The following is a 23,274-nucleotide window of genomic DNA, read 5'->3' on the forward strand; positions in this document are numbered from 1 at the left end:
TTTATAGAAGACATTTCTCTATGAAAAAAACTACCTGGGTTTAAGGCCTTTTAAGAATTCTGTTTTAAGGGTGCCTGGGTAGCTCAGTCCTTAGGCATCTGCCTTTGGCTTGGGTGGTGATCCAGGAGTCCTCAGATAAAGCCCCACACTGCAGCGAGAAGCCTACTTCTCTCTCTCCCACTTCCCCGCTTGTGTTCCCTCTCACTGTCTCTCTCTGTCATATAAATAAAATCTTTAAAAAAAAAATTCTATTTCAAAACATCTGTTTTATAATTCTTCTAAAAGCAGAGTCTATTCTTTTTAATTTAACCATTTTCCTTACACAATTTGAAAAATAAATTGACATTTCATGGTCATTTCCTATCACTTTGGTCATCAGAGTTTATCTCAAGAAAAGATTTCATTTGCCTTAACTAACATCTTCAAAACAGTCATTCTACCATAAACTTAATATTAAGCACTGTATTTATCAAATACAAATCCAAAACTAAAACCATAAGTTTGTATGCTTGACTTGGAAAATCAAGTATGTATTTTAGGGTAGTTTTTAAAAATTATAATAATACAACAGTGTTAGTAGCTATCTTTATTCTCAAATTGATAAAAGCATTTAACATATACTTTACAGTATAAACAAAGTAAGTGCTACGCATTTTGCTTATAAAGTGACTTAAGTATTTCAAGCATTATATATTTCAATTTGTACAAAAAAGTACATTTCCAAATAAAGCTTTGGTTAGTAGAACTCACTATGTACTGTCAAATCCATTGTCCAAAGTTGTTCAAGGAAAAAAGCTTCATCCACTAACACAGGTATTTCTTGTACAAAGCTATTTACTATTTAGTAAGAGGGGGAAATATTACAATAATTGCTTTTCATTTCCAAGTCTGGATCAGCCTTTTTTCTTCTCATTTATATGTGGCCAGAATACCGAGACTTTGAAAAATCACCTTTTACTTTATTCTTAGGAAGGTAATCTATTTAAAAAATAGATTAGATCTGTAAGACTGTTAGTTTCCATAATTACCAAGATGCTTTCTAAATATTTCAAGCATTATTGTAGTAGTCCATTGGGGTAAATCACTTCTAATTTCTTTAGAAGGTGGTTATCTACTAGCACTAGTGCTCAGAATCAAAGCTTATATAATACCTAAAAAAACTACATGTAGCCCCAAACTTAATATTTTTACAGCAATGTGTGGATTACCTTTTATTCATATGAAAGTAATAAAAATGCTACCTAACTTAAATAATATAAAACAGCGTTTTAAACAAATTAACAATCACAAAATTTAAGACATTTTTCTATTAAAATTTTCCAGTCCACTGAGCAATATTTACTCAAAAATGTGATTATGAACTTAAATATATCCTCTTTTAAGTTTACTTGTTTATGCTAACCTGTACACAGGTGCTCCTTTTATGGTTTTTGAAAGCCCTACTTATGTAACTATTTAATTCCAAAATGGAAAAATGAGCCATCACTAAAATTCACTGGAGAATAATATTCTTTCATGGAAATAATTTATAAACATTTTAAAGTTCTACCTTTAATTACTTCAATTTGGCCTTATTATATAGATAAGCTTTTCATTTCAATTACTGTATATTTCAAAACTAGCTTAAACAAAGATAAACAAAACCAAGGAGAACTGGTAAAGCATTCCTTACTTTACATAGGATGCCTCAAAGTGTCACATACATAGTAACATAGTAACAGAAGAGAATTTATATGGTTTAGCAGATTACAGAGCAAACCTGAAAGTCTATACAAAGTTAAATACTGCCTCCCTTCCTGTTTTTTTTTTTTTCTTTTAATTTGATCTTGGCTCTGTTTATTATCCTTCTATAACCACTATGACACTTCCAGTTGTCTAGGAGATCCAATTACCTATACATACCTCTTTACACAGCTCTGTAACATATTTCAGAACATTCAACCAATCTCTTTCATTCAATACAACATATCCTACATTTTTCTCACAAAATGCTCTGTCCTGAGCTATATTAAACACCTTATAACAGGTGTATGTATAACTGAAGACCCTAAAATGTCAAGTTTACATTTTTAAAAAATGCATAGAGAACATAACTTTGGAAAACCTATTAGTACTCACTTCTCAGATACTGTAAGATACAGGTTTTGTTTCTTTTGGACTATTAATCTTCAATAACTGGTTATTACTTTCAGATCTGAACCACATTTAAAAAACTTTTTCTGAGCTTCAATTGCTATTAGGCTAAAGAAAGAGATGAAGTTTTCTGACCAAAACTGCTCCATGGGTCTTCCAATAAACAATCCTTACATATTCAATGCAGGTATCAAATTTCCATGCCACAAAATAGAATTACATCAGAACTACAGGATATAAACTCTTATTATAATACAATATGCTTAACATTAAGGTGCTATTCCTCATGTCCTACATCATTCAGTCTACCAAGTGGGCATCATGTCTGGAAACCACACCCTTCCAAGATGCTTGGACACCTCCCAATGGATCTGCTCCAAACTGTATTTTTGGTCAGGAATTAATACTTCTTCCATAATGGATAACTGAGACAGGCGGCCACCACACATCTTCACAAACTCAACAAAGGCACTACATGAGACTTCACATTCCCCTAGTCCAATAGCTGACAAATTTTTACAACGTTCTGCAATGCGAATTAACTCTTCATCAAGTGGCCGTAATCCATTAGCACATACTACTAGTTCAACTAGTCTAGGGCATGTCATTCCCACACGGCCAAGCACATCTTTGCTTACTGATCTCCCAAAGTAAAGATGGGTGGCAGGTATTTCATACCGAAAGAATGGATCAAATTCCTCTTCATATAAAAAAAAATACATCACTAAGTTCACTTTTGGTGAATGTCTGATGAAAGCATCCCAGCTGCTTTTCTGAATAGTATGGAAGTGTGTCTGTCCAGGATTCTCACTGACTACATCAATGCGCAAATGTTCTAATCGGACATGTTTTTCAGAAGATAAAGCAAGCAGCAATTCATCACTTAACAAGTGGTAATTCAGGGCCAGTTCACGTAAGCCATGACACTGATCAGCCACACAAAGGATACCTTGAAAGAAAAAACACCTAATTATTTACAAATTTTTGTACAAGTTCATTATCTGTTCAAAAAAGTTAATCAAGTACATGTCTCACAATAAAGGCTTACATATTTTCCGATCACAAAACTACAATTTAGTTATATGGTTGGACGAGCAGAAAGTCAAACATTTAAAAACCTATTACTTATTCCGTCTATTAACAGTGAGACAGTAAATCTGATACCTTAAAAAGAACGTGAAGCTCACTTAATAACTTACATAATATAAATTATTAATAAATACAGTTGACCCTTGACCACCACTGAGGTTAGGGACACTGACCCTGGTACAGTTAAAAATCTGTGCATAACTTTTGACTCCTCCAACACTTACTTACTAATAGTCTACTGTTGACCAGATGCCTTAGTAATAATAGTCAATTAATACATATTTTGTATGTTAAATATATTTTGTGCTACACTCTTACAATAAAGTTAGGAAAAAGAAAATACTAAGAAAATCATAACAGGAAATATATTTATAGTATATGTCTGTATTTATTGAAAAAAAAAAAACACAACAAACCACGTGTGGACCCACAAAGTTCAAACCCATGTTGCTCAAGTGTTAGCTATATGTTAATATTCCATAACTTACTAGTAAAGTTTACCCCAGTTATGCATGAACAATGCCATATTCTTTAAAAAACTTATTATTAACACCCAACTTGTAAGTTAAGCCAAGAAAAGTTAAGTGATCATTGCTATAGAGGCCAAAGGACATTTTTTAAAACTGAAAACTTAATCATAATTAAAAAGGAAAAAAAAAAAGGCAAAGCAATATAAAAGAATCAATGTAACTTAAAAAAAAATTAGACAAATTTTTAAAAAATATTTCTAATAGGTGAGCAACAAAGAGTTTTAACTGCTAATAGTGCAAGATACCACTAGATAAAGGAGTCCAAGGTAACTAATTCACAAGAATGGAAATATTAAATATAACTAACATATTCTAACACATCCAGAAAGCAGTTCTATAAATGTTTCCCTAAACTCAGGGCACTGTGCTTCAGAACTGCCCCAAACCCCTATCTGCAGATCTTACCAAAGGTGAGTACCTGATCTCTGAAATGGCCTAGTATAAAAATTCTACCCCAAACAGAGAGCCTGTACTACTTGATAAATGATCCATTCAAACCATTTATTTCTTGTATTTAGAAACAAGGATAGAAACAAAACACACATCATATTATCTACTATTTATTGTGTAATTATGGTACGTCAGATACTTGATATGTTATCCCATGAATACTCAAAAAAATCTAGAAAAATAAGTATTATTTCTATTTTGAATCTGATGCAGCTAAAGACAGCAAAGCTGGAATTCAAACACAGACTAAGTGACTCTTAAGTTCATGTGCTTAACTACTGCTTGAGAAGTGACAAGACAGAGAGGGACCAATAAGATAAAGTTTATAGCAACGGAAGGAGAACATAGGCAATACAATCAGTGAAGAGATAAACTGAATCACCAGGGTAAGAGTCACAAAAGAGGGGATAAAAGATGTCTGTGCTGGAGCACCTTGGTGGCTCAGTCAGTTAAGTGTCTGCTTTTTGGTTTCAGCTCAGGTCATGATCTCAGGGTTGTGGGATCAAGTCCTCCATCAGACTCCATGCTCAGTGCAGAGTCTGTCTGTCCCTCTCCCTCTGCTCCTCCCCCACTATACTCTCTCTAAAATAAATAAAATCTTAAATTTTTAAAAAAGATTTCATTTATTTTAGAACATAGGCAGAGGGAGCAGGAGGCAGAGGGAGAAGCAGGCTCCCCACTGAGCAAGGAGCCTAGTTTGGGACTCCATCCTGGGACTCTAGCTAGGATCATAACCTGAGCCAAAGGCAGATAGATGCTTAACCAACTGAGCTACCCAGGCTTACATAACATAACATAACATAACACAACACATAACATAAAACGTAACATAATGACATCTGTGCTTTCAGCCACAGCATTCAGCCATGGCAAAGTTTCCACTCTCCATAAGGTGTGTATATACTTTGAAATAAATCATTACCCAAGATAACCCGATATCTGTTCTTTACAATCTCATAAAGCCTAATATAAAAAGAAAACAAATACAAATAATATAAAAAGAAAACAAATACAAACAATATAAAAAGAAAACAAATGGGGAATGGTAACCAAAGATATAAATAAAAGAAACTGAGACACCATCTGATAACTATTAAAGCAGCTGTGGCAGGCATAATTCTAAAAGTGATCCCCAAGATTCCACAATGTAACCACCTGGAACCTGTAAATGTGGTAAGATACCACCTCTATGATTATGTTATGTTATGTTATACTGTAGAGCTGGCTTCAGTAAGATTGTCTAGGTGGTTCGACTCTAATCACATGAGCCCTTCAAAAGCTGAGTTTGCTCTGGCCAGTTGCAGAAAAGGAGTCAGACTGAGAACTTCTCTGGCTAAGCAGACAAGCTAACTGAGCAAGGCCTATAGTTCTGAACTATAGAACTGTGATTCTACTAAATCAGTGTTGGTTTAATCTACTAAATTTGCAGTTGTTAGTTAACACAGCAATAGAAAACTCAAACAATTACTATATGACTCAGCAATTCCACTCATAGGTATATACCCAAAAGAAATTAAGCCTTATGTCCACACAAAATCTTACATGAGTTTTCACAGCAGCATTGTTTGTAACAGTCAAAAGGCGGAAACCCAAATATCCATCAAATGAACAACAGATAAACGTGGTATATATCCATACAAAGGAGTATCACTTGGCAATAAAAAGAAATGAAACACTGATACATGCTATAACTTATACAGAAATTCATTATTGGTGGTATTATATAAATTCACAAAACTCAATTAGAAGAAAAAACGGTAAAAAGCATAAAAAAGATTCAGACCCTCTGACCTAGTTCTTCCACTTAATCCTCTGTCCTATGGAAGAAATTAGTAGAAGCAAGCTGCTAGGTGCCAAAATAGTTCATTTTTTAAACCACAGCAAAAATGTAGAAACAAGTATCCAACCTTAAAAGAATTATAAGACTAACATTGGCTTATCAACAACACAGAATACTGAGTAACTAAATGTTGATTAGTTTGGCTGATATTTAATTAGTGTCTACATGTCAAGCACTGGACTTAGGACAATAAAAATACAACATGAACAAAACATCTTTATCCTGAGAGAAGGCAGCAGATAATGAAACAAGAATGTTCTGGGGGCACCTGGGTGGCTCAGTGGCTTGAGCCTCTACCTTCAGCTCAGGTCATGATCTCAGGATCCTGGGATCGAGCCCCGCCATCCGGCTCTCTGCTCAACAGGGAGCCTGCTTTCCCTGCTCTCTCTGCCTGCCTCTCTGCTTACTTATGATCTCTCTGTGTCAAATAAATAAATAAAATCTTAAAAAAAAAAAATCCTTTAAAAAAAAAAAAGAGAATGTTCTGGGAGTGGTAACAGGGGAATCCAGGAAATTTCCTAGAACTAACACAATGAGACATAAAGAATTAGAAGGATCAAGTGAGGGCAAAAAGTGAGGGAGAAGGAAAGTGAATAATATTTCCTGTGTGAACACACAGACATGGAAGAAAACACAAACCTTCTAAGAGCTCAACATACAGTGATGCAAGTACGGTAACATTTTATGGATGAAACCCAATAGACAGGCAAGGGCTAGATCATATGGGAACCTTTTCAGCTTCGATAAGGAGTTGGGATGGTACATAAAGCATAGTGACAAGTAGTGAAGAAAACTGGAGAAAAAGATCAGATTTGTATTTTAGAAAGATTATTCTATCTGTAACATGGAAATCACATTAAAGAAGAACAGGCTGCAAATTAGGATATCAGTGTTAAGAGGGTACTGCACCAGGGCACGTGGGTGGCTCAGTCGGTTAAGCATCAGATGGACTCTTGACTTCAGCTCAGGTCACAATCTCAGGGTCATGTGATCGAGCCCCACATTGGGTTCCTCAATGAGCACAGAGTGTGCTTATCTTTCTCCCTCTACTCCTCCTCCCCACCCACTCATGCTCACATTGTCACTTTCTTGCTCTAAAATAAGTAAATCTCAAAAGAAAAAAACAAAAAGAGGGCACTGCATACAAAGACACAAAGATGGGGGCCTGTACTAGAGTAGTAAGAGTGGAGATGAAGAAAGGTAGAGTGTCTTAGTTCAGGTTGCTTAACAGAATACCACACACAGGGTGGCTTATGTAATAAGCATTTATTCCTCATAGTTCTGGAGCCTGGAAGTCCAACATCAGGATGTTAAATAGCATGGTTAGGTTCTGGCAAGGACCACAATTCTTGCTGACCTGTGGATAGCCACCTTCTTGCTGAGTCTTCACATGGTGAAAAACGGATCCTCTCTCTCCTCTTTTTTTTTTTTTTTTTTTTTTTAAAGATTTTATTTATTTATTTGACAGAGATCACAAGTAGGCAGAGAGGCAGTCAGGGGTAGGGGGAAGCAGGCTCCCCGCTGAGCAGAGAGCCCAATGTGGGGCTCGATTCCAGGACCCTGAGATCATGACCTGAACCAAAGGCAGTGGCTTAACCCACTGAGCCACCCAGGTGCCCCTCTCCTGTCTCTTCTTGCAAGGGCACTAATCCCATTTATGAGAGCTCTACCCTCATGACCTAACTACTCTCCCAACCCAATGCCAAATACCACCACACGCAGCTTAGGGCTTCAGCAACATGAATGAGGGGCTAGAGAAGGGATCGACACAAATCTTCAGTCCCTAGCCTAGAGATTCAAGGCATACTTTAGTGATGGGAGTCACCAGACCTTGGTGACTGAAGGGATATAGAAAGGGCAAGAAAAGGGCACCTGGGTGGCTCAGTAGGTTAAAGCCTCTGCTTTCAGCTCAGGTCATGATCCCAGGGTCCTGGGATTGAGCCCTGCATCGGGCTCTCTGCTCGGCGGGGAGCCTGCTTCCCATTCCCCTCTCTCTGCCTGCCTCTCTGCCTACTTGTGATCTCGATCTGTCAAATAAATAAAATCTTTAAAAAAAAAAAAAAAAAGAAAGGGCAGGAAAGAATCAAGGATGTCGGTCAGGTCTCTGACAACTAGGATGGATGGTACCATTTACTGAGCTAGCACACAGGACAAAGTGAGAGATTTGGATAGAGGGAAAAGAAAATTCATTATTAGTCTGAAGTACCAGTGAGACACTCCAGAGCAACTGGGCCACTGGCAGCTCCACACATTGCTCTGGAGTTCCAGAGTAACTGTAACTGGGAAGTGTTAACATACAGAATGAAACTGAAGCCATAGATGACCATGCACAGCCCAGAGTGCAGAGTAAAACAAAAAAAGACCCAGCACAGAACACAGTGAAACACCAAAATTTAAGGAATGAAAAGAAAAATCAGCAAAAGAAATGGTAGGAAAAATCAGAGAAGGAGGAAAATCAAGAATACAGTATCAGTCCAGTCACTAGTATCAAACGGTGCCTAGAAATCAAGCAAGTAGACAATTATAAGGACTATATGAAATGGGAAAAAAGTCTGATAAAATATTCAGTGAAAAAAGAATAGAAAATAGCACTTAATTTCAACTTAGAGAAAGAATAGTCCCAATATGCAAAATATGGATAAAAAGAAAATATGCAAATATGTTAAGTTTTAAATTGAAATTCTCTATGGTTATACTCTTAAATTAAAAAGCATTACAAGTACTCTTTTTCATTTCCCTTTCGGAACAACTTGCCCAAAGCCATTAGGTAAGACCACACAAGTTTATACATACTATCAGAATTGATGTGTATATATTTAATAAAAGTAAATGAACAGGAGATGGGCCAGGATAAGGAGAATAATGAACTCACAGTCTCACAGAGAAACTAGAGACCTAACAGCTCTCTTAGTATAGTATAGTATGGGAAGTATTTTAAGTTATGTTTAGAGTACTATGGAAACAACACTATGAAAACAACACATTTCCTCCAGAGAGGAGGAAATAAGAACAAAACCAGAATTCTGAAGGCAGGCCTGGAGTTAGCTAGAGGAAGAAGTGGGAGAAAAATTGAATTCCACAAAGTACAGTGTATTAACGCACGCACAGGGACTAAGAACCATAGTTATGTAGGACTCAAGTAAAAGCGGAAGGTAAATGAATAGCAAACAAGATTAAAGAGACAGGAGGAGGTAAGGATACAAAGGACCTTGTACACTATGAAGCTATGAAATGTGGACCATGCTATCATAGCAAACCTACACAATAGATAGAAAATGTGACCAAGGTCACATTAGAAGTAAGTGCCAAAGGTCCATTCTTCTTAAATTCTCTTTTATTAGATTATTACTTTCAGTAGTAATCTAGAAGTGGCAGAATCAACTAGGGAAATACTGCAATACACCTAGCCATTCCAATCACCAAGACCCTCCATGTAGGACACATGGACAACAAGTAAGTAGTCTCCATCCAAAAGGAAATCATTTTCTTGGGGGAAAGCCAGGCTTAAGTCATGGCAAGAAGGTGGGAAGTATCCTGTAATGACATCAAGGATTTAGCAGTCTTAAAAACAGGTTTCCCAAATAACACAGCCAAAAGACTGGGAGGGATGTCAACAGTGGGAGGATGGGTCAGAATGGAAGCCTCAGGGAGTAGTAATACCAAATGCAAGTTTATACTTACTTTACCATACGAACCATTTGGAATTTAAAAGATCTCAAACTGAATAATGTAGTAATGCTTAGAAAATTCTATAAAAGTTGGAAAGAGCTTTCATAATGCTATTCCCCATTCAATGGGCTCTCAGCTCCAAAACTCAACTTAAGAAAAGGGTTATCTTGCAAAATCTAAGGTGGCGACTTTAGCATAGTTCTCCTCCTTCTACACAGTGAGAAGAAAAGCAATTTCGAAATTGCTCTGATTCAAAACCTACACCCTGCTGGCTCAACTACAATTAGAGTAAATTCTATCTTACCTGAATGGGCAACCTCAGGCAGATCTAATACTGTCTTTTTTTTTTTTTTTTTTTTAATATGTCCATTTTCTTGAACAGGTTGGACACAAGTTGCCAAATAAGAGTAGAAAATAAGTTGAAAGTTAAGTGTCTAGGTTAGGAATGCCACAGACTTTATGTTATTGCATTATGACATTAATATTAAATGTTTATACAAAAAAGATGAAATAATATTGACCGATCTGTGAGGTTAACGATCACAGTTTTTATTTGATAAATGCATCAATACATTTTACTAACATGTTATCTGGCAAAAAACAACACACCTGCTGGAGAGACATGAGGACAGCTGCTCATTTTCAGAAGCTTGAGTGTATCGCTGTTGTTGGCCACTAGTACTTTGAGGGATGGATCATCTACTGGGGTATCATCTATTTTAAGCGAGGACAAGGATTTGGAGTTTACAAACACTACCGTCAGTGCAGAAATAAAGTGAGACTGAAAAGCAAAAAAAATTAGAACAGTTGCAATTTTCATATAAGAGAATAGAGGGGTGTTCATATAATTCACATAAGGATCCATCTGAACCCCAATGATATATTCCATAACTATTTTAGGGGTAGCATCCCTCCACTCTGTTGTTGGGAGATATGGCAAAAAAGAGAGGTGACTATTTGTTATCTTTGAGGAAAAGCTTTTTAGTTGTAGAAGAAAGAGATTTTAAGCCTCAGGATGAGTGTCTCTAAATCACAACAGTCACTGGTGAGTAAAAAGACAAATTACGGAATCCAGGATGAGAATACCTCTCAGATACTTCGTATCACCTTATCTGGAAACCCTACTCCATTGTTTTATAACACTGAACTGCATTTTTTTGGTCTGATAATGACCATTAAAACATTCATAATTATTAGCATAATCATTAAAATTATAATAAAAATCAACACAGAAGCTATGAAAGACTCACTTGGAATATAAAAGCACATAGAAAATTTGATTCTACAATAAGGAAAATCATACCTAAACAAAATTCCAAGTTTAAAACTCCTTTAAATATGTTAAATTATCTATAATATTTTCAAGCTATTTTATTCCAATATATTTCCCCACAAATGTACCAGTTATTATTACTGCATTTATTATATACATGTAATTATGTTGGAATCTGACCTAAAGGAACCACTGCAGAATAGCAGGAATTAAAGCATGGTCAGAGTATGTAACTTAGAATCAGCTAAACCAATGAACGAGGAATCCAGGAGTAGGAAAGAGAGGTAGACATATGCTCCAACATCATCTTCTACATAACCAATCTCACCCTCCACTTAGCTTTATAAATTCACTACAGCAGTTAAAAGGAATGAGGGCAGGCTAACACAATGAAACACCATTTTCATGGTCACATTCCCTAACTTTCTTTTCACCTACAATTAAATAACTAGTTAACTAATTAAATTTTGACCTATCTTCTCCTAATATTTTGACATCAAACTCAATTATACCTTGTACAGTCACATGTCATTAGTATACTCATAACTGTATCACTGCCCTTTCCCCATTTCCCTCAGATTTATCTCTGGTCAAATACAACTTCTTTTATGTTCTCTTCTGTTCTCCCAGGATTTCCAAGATATAGAAACACCCTCAATCTTCGACAAGAGCCAAAATGGGGATCAAGGTGGAGGCAGGGAGAACTTAATAATAAGCATCTTAGACCCATTTAATTAAGGAAGGAAGCCATCCTACCAGATGCATCACAGTACCCAAAGAAAAACTACTAATGTACAGTACTAGTACTGGACATGTATGATAATCCTGAGTAACAAGAAAAAAGGAAATTAAATTTGTCCAGCATACCTTTTAATATGGTATGTTTTATACTATATATTTGTTTTTTAATTAGGTACATAGAAAATCAATTCAGAACATATAATTTCCTATATATAAGTCAGTACTCTGATAATCAGAATCTCCTGTACTGCTCAAAGGAGGGGGGAAATTCAGGATAGGGAAAGTAATCTAAAATCTCAAAGCTTCTCAGGTGATTTTCATGCACATTAAGTTTGAGAACCACAGTGCTCTGACTCACATACTTACATTCTTAAAATGTTGAACAGAGTATCTTACCCATCCCCTTATCTTAAATGAGGAAAACATTTTCTCTCAAATGTATGTAAAGAACCATTTCAAAAAGTCAGGTAGGGGTGCATAAGGGCTCGGGTCATAATCTTAGGGTCATGAGATCAAGCCCCATATTGGGCTCCACATGAGGCGTGGAACCTTCTTAGGATTCTCTCTCTCCCTCTCACTCTGTCCCTGACCCCAGCTGCTCCTGCTTGCTCTCTCAAAAAATAACATCAAATAAGACTTTGTAATCAATTGGTGATACATTTGTTACTGATATTCCATTCTATTAGCACCTGGGTTATAACACACACTCAACTGAATACTATTTCTTCCTGAATCATCCTTGTAAATTAAACTGTTAGGTGTGTTAAATGGATATCTGTATTTTAGTTTGCAGTGTACTCTGATAAAAAAAACTTTCAAATTATTGTTAGATGCTAATCTACCCAACATTAACTAACATACTCAGGGGATCTTTATCAATTGCCTTTCTAAAAACGCACACTTGGGGCACCTAAGTGGCTCAGTCAGTTGGGCATCTGATTCTTGATTTCAGCTCTCGAGGTCATGGATCGGGCTTCACATTGGGTTCCATGCTGGGGGAGGAGTCTGCTTGGGATTCTCTCCCTCTCCACCTCCCTTTGCCCCTCCTTCCCACTAGAATGTGCTTTCTCTCTAAACTAAATAAATAGGGGTACCTACATAGCTCAGTCAGTTAAGCGTCTGCCTTTGGCTCAGGTCATGATCCCAGAGTCCTGGGATCGAGCCCCACCATCAGGCTCCCTGCTCAGCAGGGAGCCTGCTTCTCCCCCTCCCTGCCTTCTGCTTCCCCTGATTATGCTCTCTTTCTGTCAAATAAAATCTTTAAAATATATAAATAAAAATAAACTAAATAAATCTTTAAAAATGTATATTTATTTTTCTATTTTAAGAGACTAGTTATTAGAGACACCATCTAATTACATGTAGGATTATGTTGGAACATATATATAAATATAAATAGTTCACTCTTTACCAAAAAAAAAAAAAACTTTTCTTTAAATAAAATCTATGCATTAATCCAAGCTGCACTAATTTTTGCTCAAGAATAAATCTTTACACATTTACCAGAAGATTTTATAAGTAAGCTATACCTGTTCTCACTACTGGCACTGTCTACTTTTCTTTGATTAAAATTTCACCAATCTGCTCTGAAAGTCCAAAAAGGAGCTGCTGTATGTCTTTTTTCTAATATGCTTGTTTCTCAGTTTTACTTAGTCTCTCTTAGGATGTCTTGTTGAACCCTCTGCAAATTTTTTTTTTAAAGATTTTAGTTATTTATTTGACAGAGATCACAAGTAGGCAGAGAGGCAGGCAGGGGTGAGGGGGGGGAAGCAGGCTCCCTGATGAGCAGAGAACCGTATGGGGGGGCTTGAGCCCAGGATCCTGAGATCATGACCTGAGCCAAAGGCAGAGGCTCAACCCACTGAGCCACCCACACATCCCACCCTCTGCAAATTTATTCACTCTAACTTTTCCCACCAAGAAGCACAAGGTGATCAGAAAAAGGAAAAGCTTTTTAAAAAATCCTACTGCCTAACAATCTAAACAGTAACCAGTTTTCCAATGAGTGTACTATTTTTCTTACACTCCCATTGTCCCTACAAGAAATGGGCAGGGCTTCATTAGATTTCTCAGTAACTACCAGTAACAAAACCAGCAAATACCTTTGGTAAATCCATAAAGCTTGGTCGAGCCGTTGAAAAAAGTCCAAGTGTTTTTAAAGAGCAGTTTACCAGTTGTGATAATATATCACAAGCTGCTTCAGCAGATTCTTTGCTGCTGTCCACCTTAAAAAAGAACAGATCATTCAGCCATGCTTATATTTACATTTCTCTGCATAATCTTAATTTTACAAAAGCAAGTTATTAATTGATTACATTACAAAGAATATTTATTCTTTCAATCATATACCCTCATGTACAATGTCAGCTTTTTCTGAGTCTCCTTGAAAAATTTTAAGTGCAACTGTCAAGACTTAAATTTTGTTATGATACAATAAAGGACTTGATTTTTTAGCTGATTTACTCCAAACTGACTATATAATATATAATCTAATGGAACACATGAATTTATAGCCTTTGAAAAATAATTATTTGGTAGTGGATCTAATTCTACATGCAAATACAGTGTCTATGGTACACAGGTTTCAAGGCACCAGAAAGTGAATATTTACTCAAAAGGTTCAAATTAATCACAACCTGGGATTCATCACTAATATATTAATGGAAAGATGAATGTGAAGTAAAATGAGGACATCTGACCAGTCAAGCATGAAAATCTGAACCAAATGAGAAGCAGCTGCTCCCACACAGAAGCAGCTGCTCTCACACAGAAGCAGCTGCTCCCATACTGCTCCCTACTTTCCTAGGGAAGAGTAATATGGACAAAAACTCCTGTAGGATATGAGAAGGAGCTCTAGTTGTTCCATGGGCTAAAAAACACCTTAAAGGAAACAGTTAAAAGTAATATTACTTTCATTTCTAGAATGATGTACCTTACCTTAACCCAAAAATGTTCTGAAGAGCTGGTTGTAAAACTGACAAACTGTTTCAGAGCTGTTTATAATACTTTTCTTTGACTAAGTATTTCTATAGAAGTGGTTCCTAATGTGTGCTCCCTAGACCGGCAGCATCATCATCACCTGGGAACCAGTTAGAAACGCATATTCTCAGGTCTGTTCCAGATCATCTCAATCAGAAACTCTGGGGGTGACACCCAGCAATCTTTGTCTCAACCAGCACTCCAGGTGTTTATGATACACACAAAGTTTGAGAACCACTGTTTTATACTCATAATTACTACACGCCTGTCTGGCCTAGTTAGTGATAAACTGAACACAAATATAATCAGGAGAGCTCAGGAGACTCTTACGGTATGGCTCTTTTGGTAAATCAGAAATTATTTTCTCAGGAAAATAAATAATCCCTAATAAAAATGTTTAAACTTACAGGAAAGATGGTTTGGTAAGGGTTATGCAAGTTGGATACAGCTGAATTGTGTCAAATGGCTGTAAAGGAGTAACATTGACCCAGCCAACCCCTGGATGGAAGTGGTTTTTCGATCTATGAGATTAATGTATTGTGCTCATCTTTTCTCAAATTTATGATAGAATACTCTCAGACAACTCAAAGATGACTGAAACCAAAGGAAGGCTCTTGAAGTTTCTTCATGGGGAGATGAGGGGAGGGACAACACTTGAGGAATTCCGGGATTTGTCTGATTCTCTCACTATTCCCTCACCCTTACCCTCAGTTAGGATTGCCAGGTAACATACAGGACATCCATTTAAGTAAGTATTATGTCCCAAATAATGAATGGAATATATTTACACTAAATATTATTTGTTGACTATCTAGAATCAAAACTCAATTAATAGGCATCTTCTTATTTTTACTTGCTAAAGCTAGCAATCATACCCCCAGCAGACTAAGAGCCTTTGCGCATTTTTCTGGGAAGACAGCCAAACGCACCCAACCATTCCTATCACCACCTCTCTCCTCCTCTTCAGATACATACGGAAGAATAAGCAGGTAATCTTGATCTAAGAAGGAATGACACCTTTGAGAGCAGTCAAGACTAGTTTTGGCAAAGAACTCTGGGTTGAGAACCACTGCTTTATCTAGGTTTAAATCTGACCTATTTAACAACTGCTACCTATGGGTAATCAGGTATGCCATGTGTTACTTTTCAACAACTGTCAGGTATGTTAAAGGTTTAGTAAACATGTCTACATTCCATTATTTATCCTCAGAACAAAACATTATAAGCCTCTGTACTTCTATAAACCACTGTGATTCCTTAAACTATTCTAGACATCTCAAAAAGCCACCCAACTTCATTTCTCTCGTCACTGCATGAATTCCAATATGTTCCTTCTGGCAATGAAAAAGAAACAGTTCTCTTTGGCATTCTTCCACACATCTTTGCCTATTTCTCTCTAAAACATATTCTTCTGAACCTTTTACATAATATTTCTGTATCTCTTTTCTATTTGAACATCCCATATCATAAAGCCATCAATAACCAGAATTCAGTCCCTATTATATAGTAATAGCAATTAAGTTTTGGTCAATCATAATCTCCACATTTTTTAATTTATTGTACATTTCTTTTTCCTCAAATTAACAATAATACAATGTGACTGTCAGCTTTGGTAAATTATTTATACTTCTTTAGTAGTTACTTCTGTTCTTTTAAAAAAATCAACAGTAATTATGACTCAGTGGAGTAATTTAGCTCAAATATAATTACTTCTCAGCTTCCAACGTATGCTATAATTCTCAATCTTTTAAGAACTTTCTCTAAAAAGGCAATATTCTAAAGACAGGGGAAGACATATTGGTTTAGGACAAAAAAGCCAACAAAATATGCTTTTTTTCTTTTTTTAAAAGAAAGATTTAAAGTATTACCTTGAAGCTGACATACTGCAGATGGTCTGAATGTCTTTTAATAATCTGTTTGATCAGATCTGGATGTGTAGCTTTCAAGTAAGATGTAGCTGGCTGATTTAGTTCAAATTCAAAACATCTCCACAAGTCAGGCATGTGAAATACCTGGTTCCAGTTGCGGCAAACTTGTGAAGCATGAGCCCGGTCAAGAAGAGGCAAATACTTAAACACCTGGAGAATAATGTCCTGAAGGAGATTACCCCAATCACAAGTCTGAGAATGCTCATTTGTAGTCCTCAGTTTCTTAGATTTCTCTGCAGTACCTTCTTCTGATGAATTACGGTCACTATCTCTTCCTCCTCGTTTCATCCTATTTAGAAAAATACATCATTTTTTTCCACATTTAACTTTTGAATAAAAGTAAATCCAATACTCACTGTCACTAAGATGCATATATATGTTCATAAATAGAAACACAAACATGCAGAAAGAACTGGACCAGTGATTCAAGGAGAATATCAAAACAAAATAAAATGAAAAATGCCAGTGGAGACCAACTGTTATTTAAATATTCTATACAGGTGTTTTTAAACATCTGTGTTTACACTATACTACTTGGGGGAGGGGAAGTATCATGATTTCGAAACTAAACCAAGAACTGTATTTCAAAAACTACAGTCAACTAAAAGGAATATAAAAAAGAATCTACAGTGACACTTCCCAAAGGTTTCTTAAAAGTCATCTAAGGATACCTGCAATATTTGAGTTCTTAAATTTAAGGAGACAAGAGTCCTAAGAACCTCTAAAAAGGATCTGAATTAAGTAGCCAACAGATCTTTCCACAATGAATAGTCTATGATATGCGTTACTACCAGACCCAATCTTTGCTTAAAATAAGCAAATCCACCCCCCTACTATGCATTGTTTGGTCTAAAATGTGGTTTCTTCTTCCAATATATCAGTTACTATTGCAATATTTACCCTAAGTTGTATTTCTGAACCAGGTATGTATTTATTCTGTGTATATGTACTACCTTCATTTCATTTGTTTCTTTGATATAGTCATTATTGCAAAACAGTAGCGTGATTAAGAGAATGGGCTCTGGAATCAAGCTCCCTGGGTTTAAACTGTAGCTCTACCTCTCACTGGTTATATGGCCTCAAACAAATTACTTGATTGACCTTCCTGTGCACTTCAGTTTGTAAAGTGGGGATAATAACACACAGGGTTCTTGTGAGGAATTAAACAGCATTAGGGCTTGAAAAGAGATAGAGAATGCTGAACTCAGGTACAGGAAAGCAATCCAGCATTAAAGACATTAGTGTGTGACATAGAAATGAAGTATGTGTGAGAAAGGGCAAGAACACATGCTTATGTATGAGAAACACATGCTGGAAGTAGATTTACCATATTAATATAACTATAATAAGCGGGATTATACTGTATTGTATTACATTAATAATATAGTAATGGGATTATAATAGTGGTGGCATTACAGGTGTAATCAGATAAAGAGGTCTTTTTTTTTTTTTAAAGAGATCTTGTTTTGATTTGTTATTCAGAAAAATAAGTACTAAACTAAAAAATAAGTACTCCAAATTAAAAAATAAGTACTGCATGATCCAAACTAAAGGAGTAAGTGCAGACCAATCACTAGTACCCCTGTTAGTTTAGGCCTGCAACACTTTTATCTCTAGAGAATAGTTCTGGCAAGGTAGTGGTTTGGAGTCACAGCTTTTGCAAAGAATGGCTTGTGGCTCCAACTCCCTTCTTCTGGCATATGAGTGTGTAAGAATTTCTGATTTCTGTGTGAGATGAAGGATGTACATATGCAGGACTCTTAACCAAATATGTCTCTGTAGACTCTCTCTATCCAGCAGCCAGCAAAACTTGTGAAAGAGGACTGGGAGCTGGAAGGAAACAGAATGGCAAAGGCCCCTTCATGCCATTAAAAATCTGCCCAGGGACGCCTGGGTGGCTCAGTTGGTTGGACGACTGCCTTCGGCTCAGGTCATGATCCTGGAGTCCCGGGATCGAGTCCCACATCGGGCTCCCAGCTCCACGGGGAGTCTGCTTCTCTCTCTGACCTTCTTCTTGCTCATGCTCTCTCTTGCTGTCTCTCTCTCTCAAATAAATAAATAAAATCTTAAAAAAAAACACAAAAAACTGCCCAGGTCTTAGCCCATGTGCAATAAATGAACTACATTCCTCACTGATCTTACTTCCAAATATGTGAGTTAAAGTAAACAACCAGCAAGGGGAGGGGAAAGGAGAAAACAGAATGACAGAGGTGATGGCAAGAGGGTAGTTTTATGAAAGATTAAAACTTGCGTGTTAATGTAAGAATATATTTTTTAATGTGTTTAGAGAAAAGGTTGATTATACCTTTTAGAGAAAAGAAATTTATTATACTTTTTAGAGAAAAGGTATAATCTACAATATAATCTTTAATATAAAAAAAAAAACCCTCTTCTAGCAATAATGTCCCACTAGAGGCTGAGGTAACACTGTCATTATGACCCATTTTTCAGCTCTACCTTATCCTGGAGGCTTACTTTAATTTTAGCAGAGAAAATTTGGGTCAAAGAACAAAGAGTCTGCTACCCAGCAAACTCATAATTTGGCTTATAATTTCTCTTCTGACTGCCTAAAACTACTCTTAATTTTGAGATGCAGAGTTTCAAAAAAGAATGAAGCTGTCTTTATAACTTCTACTCCTTATTATACAATGTTGATTGCCTGCTTCTGGAGAAAATCTTCTAAAACCATAATTATTCAACTTACAGATGGAATGATTCATTTTACTTTAGAATATAGGGATATACAAACAAAAATAAAATGACAGCCTTATTTACACAATTATCTTTGCTAACACTTTGCTGATGCTAACAATAGTTACTTTCTTTTGTCACTACAGCCATTTTAAGTATGTTTCAATACCTTTCCAAGTGGAGAAAAAAAGGTGACATATAAAAAAGACATATGCAACAATGAGGAATAGTATCTCTTGGACTAGAAATAAGACTGTATGATCGCCAAAGTATATTTTAAGCACTTACTAGTTTATGAATACCTGAACAAAAGTCTGTAATGTGTCAGAACTATAGTATATATAGCAACAGAAAAAAATGCAAGGCCAAATGCTGATAAAAATGGTTCTCTGTATTATTTTCATTTATGCATGAAAATAAAAGAACACTGTAGGCACCTAATAAAATTTTTAAATGTCAATCTTTTCCAAGATGATCTCGTTTATTCATGCAAAAGTTTATATTGCTTCTAAAAGTATTTAATTAAACCTATGTACACATGAAGCTCTTCTGTATAGAAAGCTAAACAATTCAGAGTATCCACCAGTCTGCAAAAAATTTACATCAATAGAGTATTTATCTCCTTCTTTTAGTCAAAGTGAAAACACCTCTTACATTTGAACAGGAGGAGTGCAGAAGAAGAAGCTGGACAATAAATGTCAATGACACTTTGCAGAGCACCAAAATCAGGCTTCTTTAGGGCTCCAGCAGTTCCATTTCCAACTGTAACTTCTCCAGGCCCCAAATAATTCATGCACCTTAAGCCCCAAGAACATTTGTTGGGACTGATATTACCATGATGCACCAAAGGAAAAATAAAACAAAAACAAAAACACTAATGAGGAAAAACTACAGACCAGCTGAGCAGAGCACAGGGAGTTACTGAACTAATACTTAATATTTCCATACACTCTGAAAAAAGCAGTAAACTGGTTCATCAGAAGGAAAGCTGAGGAAAACACTCAGCTGTGTCCACCATGTGTATTAAGCACTTTTAGTAAACTGTGCATGTAGTAATTTTAAAAACCCATTTGTACTACGCTCTAAAAAGCCTGTTTTGGCATCACATTCCCTTTCCGTTTCTGTTCTACTTTGACGATTATCAAAATTAATTTGCATTCTTCGGCTGGAATGCAAGAAAAAAACAGTGGGAAGAGATTAATTCTCGGAACTAAATGGTAGGAAGAGTGCGGTGGTGAAAATGTGTGTACAGTCATTTGCAGGAAACTCGGAGCGGACGGCATTTTTATAAATATTTCAAAAGAAGGCGAAAAAAAGAAACTAAAAGATCTGGGGCACTGGATTGGGTATCATCAGCAACAAAATAATGGTAATCTAACCTCTTAGCTCGGAGATGCAGGTCAATCATTTAATAGGCTGCTTCCTGTTCTCTGTCTGCAACTCCACCTGAAACGCTGCCCACGCCTAAGGCTGGCGCGAAGCTGCTCATCACAAGTTGGCCAAGTTTTCCACTTGGCTATGGGGCCGCAGCGTCCCCTCCTCCTGCGCCACCTCCAAGGATTGGCTCTCCCTGACACTTCTCACGCGCTCCACCCAGGGCAGTCTGTTTTGACATCTTAACGCCCCTCTCTTTTCACACTACACGCACCGGCACAGCCCACGCCGGGAAGAGCCCCGCACAGCGCAAGCTCTACGGTGCCTGTCACCAATCCCTGCCAAGGGTAATAGAAGCCGGCGACAGCGGCCCCGAGCCCGCACACGCACCACGCCTTGTTGACATGTTTTAAAGCAGGCATCGCGGAGAAACGCCCCCAAGCAGGCTCCAAGGTCTGGGCGCCGCGCCCCACCCGACGCTCCCGAGGGGCGGCGAGCACGCGCCCGGGACCCGCCGCCCCCTACCCGCCCTGCCGCCCACGAAGGTCAGCGGACGTACCCCAGCCCCGCAGTCACATGGGGGCTCTGGCCCTGCCCCTCCCGCCGTTACCTGCTGCCGGGGGCGGCTTCCCCCACACACCACCCCGGGCTCCGGGGACGGCGGCGGCTGGTCCCGCGGCTCTCACATGAGGCCCCCTGGGAGCCCCGCTTTGCGCTCCCGCCGCCGCGGCCCGCTGCGCTCCGCCCGCATCCGAGACTCTGGTCCCGCGGCGAGCGCCAATCCGGCTCCACCTTTGCGGCTCTGGCTGCGCCGGGAGAAGCCTCCTTTCTCAGCCCCGCGCTGCCCGCGTCCTCCTTCCGGGACCCCTTGTCGCCGCGAAAGACTCCTTCAGCGAGCGGCGGCCACCGCGTAGGTCCCAACCGCCTCGGCCCAGACAGCGACTCCAAAATGGCGTCCGGGGCTCGCGGCCGCGCGCTTTCCCCGGCGCGTCTCCGCCCGAGGGGGCGGGCGCGTGTCCTGTGGGGCGCGCCCGCGGAGGGCGGAGGAAGGCGGCAGTGGGCTGCGCCCGCCGGGAGCGCGCACCCTCGGTGCAGCTGGGGGCCTCCGCCTCCAGGTTCCAGGAGAGTCTGTTGTCTTCCTCCCCCAGACGCTACTGCTTTTAGGGGATTCTTCGTTTTGAAGCCAGTGTGGGAGGGCTGGAGCTAGCTAGATGGCTAAAAAACTATCTGCGGTTGAAACTGGAAAGTTTAGTGAGGTGGAGCAGGAAGGGAGAAAGGAGGGAGTGTCTCCGCAGCTGGGGACAACTCCACAGCCGCATCGCCGCAAAAAGGTAACCTGTAACTGATTACAGCGGACACACCTGCGTGCTGTGGAGCCGGGCTTGGGAAGGCCACGCCTGCGCCGCAGAGCCCGAGGGGTTAAATACAGTCTCTGAAAACTGACACACGGCATAAGTCCAGAAGGGGTTGTTTGTTTGACATGTAATGTATCATTTGCTGGAGGGGTACAGGTCTGTGAATGGTAAGTCTTACCCAGTTCACAGCGCTCACTATAGCACATACCCTCCCCAAAAAGCTGCGGGGGATCAGGGAAGAATGGTTGGCAGTGTTAACGTTGGGATTACAAATGATTTTTATACTTAAAATATTTGTATTTTCCAATTTCTCTAAAAAACGCTTTGAGTCGTCAGAGTTACTACTTGTTAAAAACCACCTTTATAAAGTAGGATGGGACTACCGAAATTTGTAAACAGCTTTCTGAAACACAATGAGAAAGTATAAAGGAGAAGATGGTTATTTAAAAGATAACCTACAGGAGAAGTCTTGAGTCAGTCGTGGAGTCTTTGTGTCTAAGTGCTACCTGCTTAACTTGTTTTAAGTGTGGGTTTTTAGATGCTGTGTTTTCTTAAAGTTAGAAATACGCTTGGGTACAAAATCATAACTTGAATCATGCACCGTCCCTGTCGCCTCCTCCCAAAATAAAAAGAAAGTGATTTTTCACCCCAAGAGGTCTTCTCGGTGATCTGACCCATGTTTCAGAGCCTGGAAGCAGTGGTCCCCAGCCAGGGCTCTACTCTTCTATGGGTCCCCAGAATTCACTCTTGGAAGTCAGGTGTAAAATTACATTAAGATTCAGTGTGGGAAAATGCCAGCGGTTCTTTGTTGAGGGCCTGGCTATCTGATCTTCAGGTCAAAGGGAACAAAGTCTCTAGCAAGGTAATAATGTGGATGTACCTGAATGGCAGCATTTTTTTAGGTTGCTCAGTGACTGAATGATGAAGGACAATAGGAAGTTTAAGACAGGCAATGAAATTATTAGTGGAAGAAAAACAGGTAAATCAAATCAGGCCCATGTATTTAAAGCGAGTTTAACAGTATAAATAATTGACAAAGCACATTAAACCAATTCACCAAGCATAACTAGGATATATTGTATTACATTCATACTCTCCTACTCCAATCGTAGTCTGTTTTAAAATCACAGTATAAATAATTGACAAAGCACATCAAACCAATTCACCAAACATAACTAGGATATATTGTATTACATTCATACTCTCCTACTCCAATCGTAGT

General features: G+C 38.2%; 1 protein-coding gene across 3 annotated transcripts; it reads right to left on the reverse strand.

Annotated features, from left to right (window-relative positions):
• Positions 1 to 563: 563 nt before the first annotated feature.
• LOC111146973 (F-box and leucine rich repeat protein 3) lies at positions 564 to 21,607 on the reverse strand. 3 transcript variants are annotated; one of them, XM_022502774.1, is made up of 6 exons: positions 21,308 to 21,362; positions 19,978 to 20,147; positions 16,717 to 16,921; positions 13,828 to 13,950; positions 10,321 to 10,492; positions 564 to 3,082 (listed from the first exon to the last, which is right to left on the reverse strand). In XM_022502774.1, coding segments are annotated over exons 2-6 (1,146 nt in total). In that variant the 5' UTR covers positions 19,980 to 20,147; positions 21,308 to 21,362; the 3' UTR covers positions 564 to 2,438. The 3 variants fall into 3 exon arrangements, with proteins under 3 accessions (XP_022358482.1, XP_022358481.1, XP_022358483.1); XM_022502773.1 differs by having other exon boundaries at positions 16,573 to 16,921; XM_022502775.1 differs by lacking the exon at positions 19,978 to 20,147 and having other exon boundaries at positions 16,573 to 16,921; positions 21,308 to 21,607.
• Between the last annotated feature and the right edge of the window lie 1,667 nt (positions 21,608 to 23,274).

Source organism: Enhydra lutris, unplaced genomic scaffold (assembly GCF_002288905.1).
Source record: "Enhydra lutris kenyoni isolate GAN:26980312 unplaced genomic scaffold, ASM228890v2 scaffoldscaffold15, whole genome shotgun sequence".
Classification (NCBI taxonomy): domain Eukaryota; kingdom Metazoa; phylum Chordata; class Mammalia; order Carnivora; family Mustelidae; genus Enhydra; species Enhydra lutris.

Coding starts and splice junctions, on each gene's coding strand:
- LOC111146973 (XM_022502773.1), bottom strand. Junction 10,493..13,827: donor GCTTTATGGATTTACCAAAG/GTATTTGCTGGT, acceptor TTTGCTTTTCAG/TCTCACTTTATTTCTGCACT. Junction 3,083..10,320: donor TCCTCATGTCTCTCCAGCAG/GTGTGTTGTTTT, acceptor TTTTCTTTCAAG/GTATCCTTTGTGTGGCTGAT.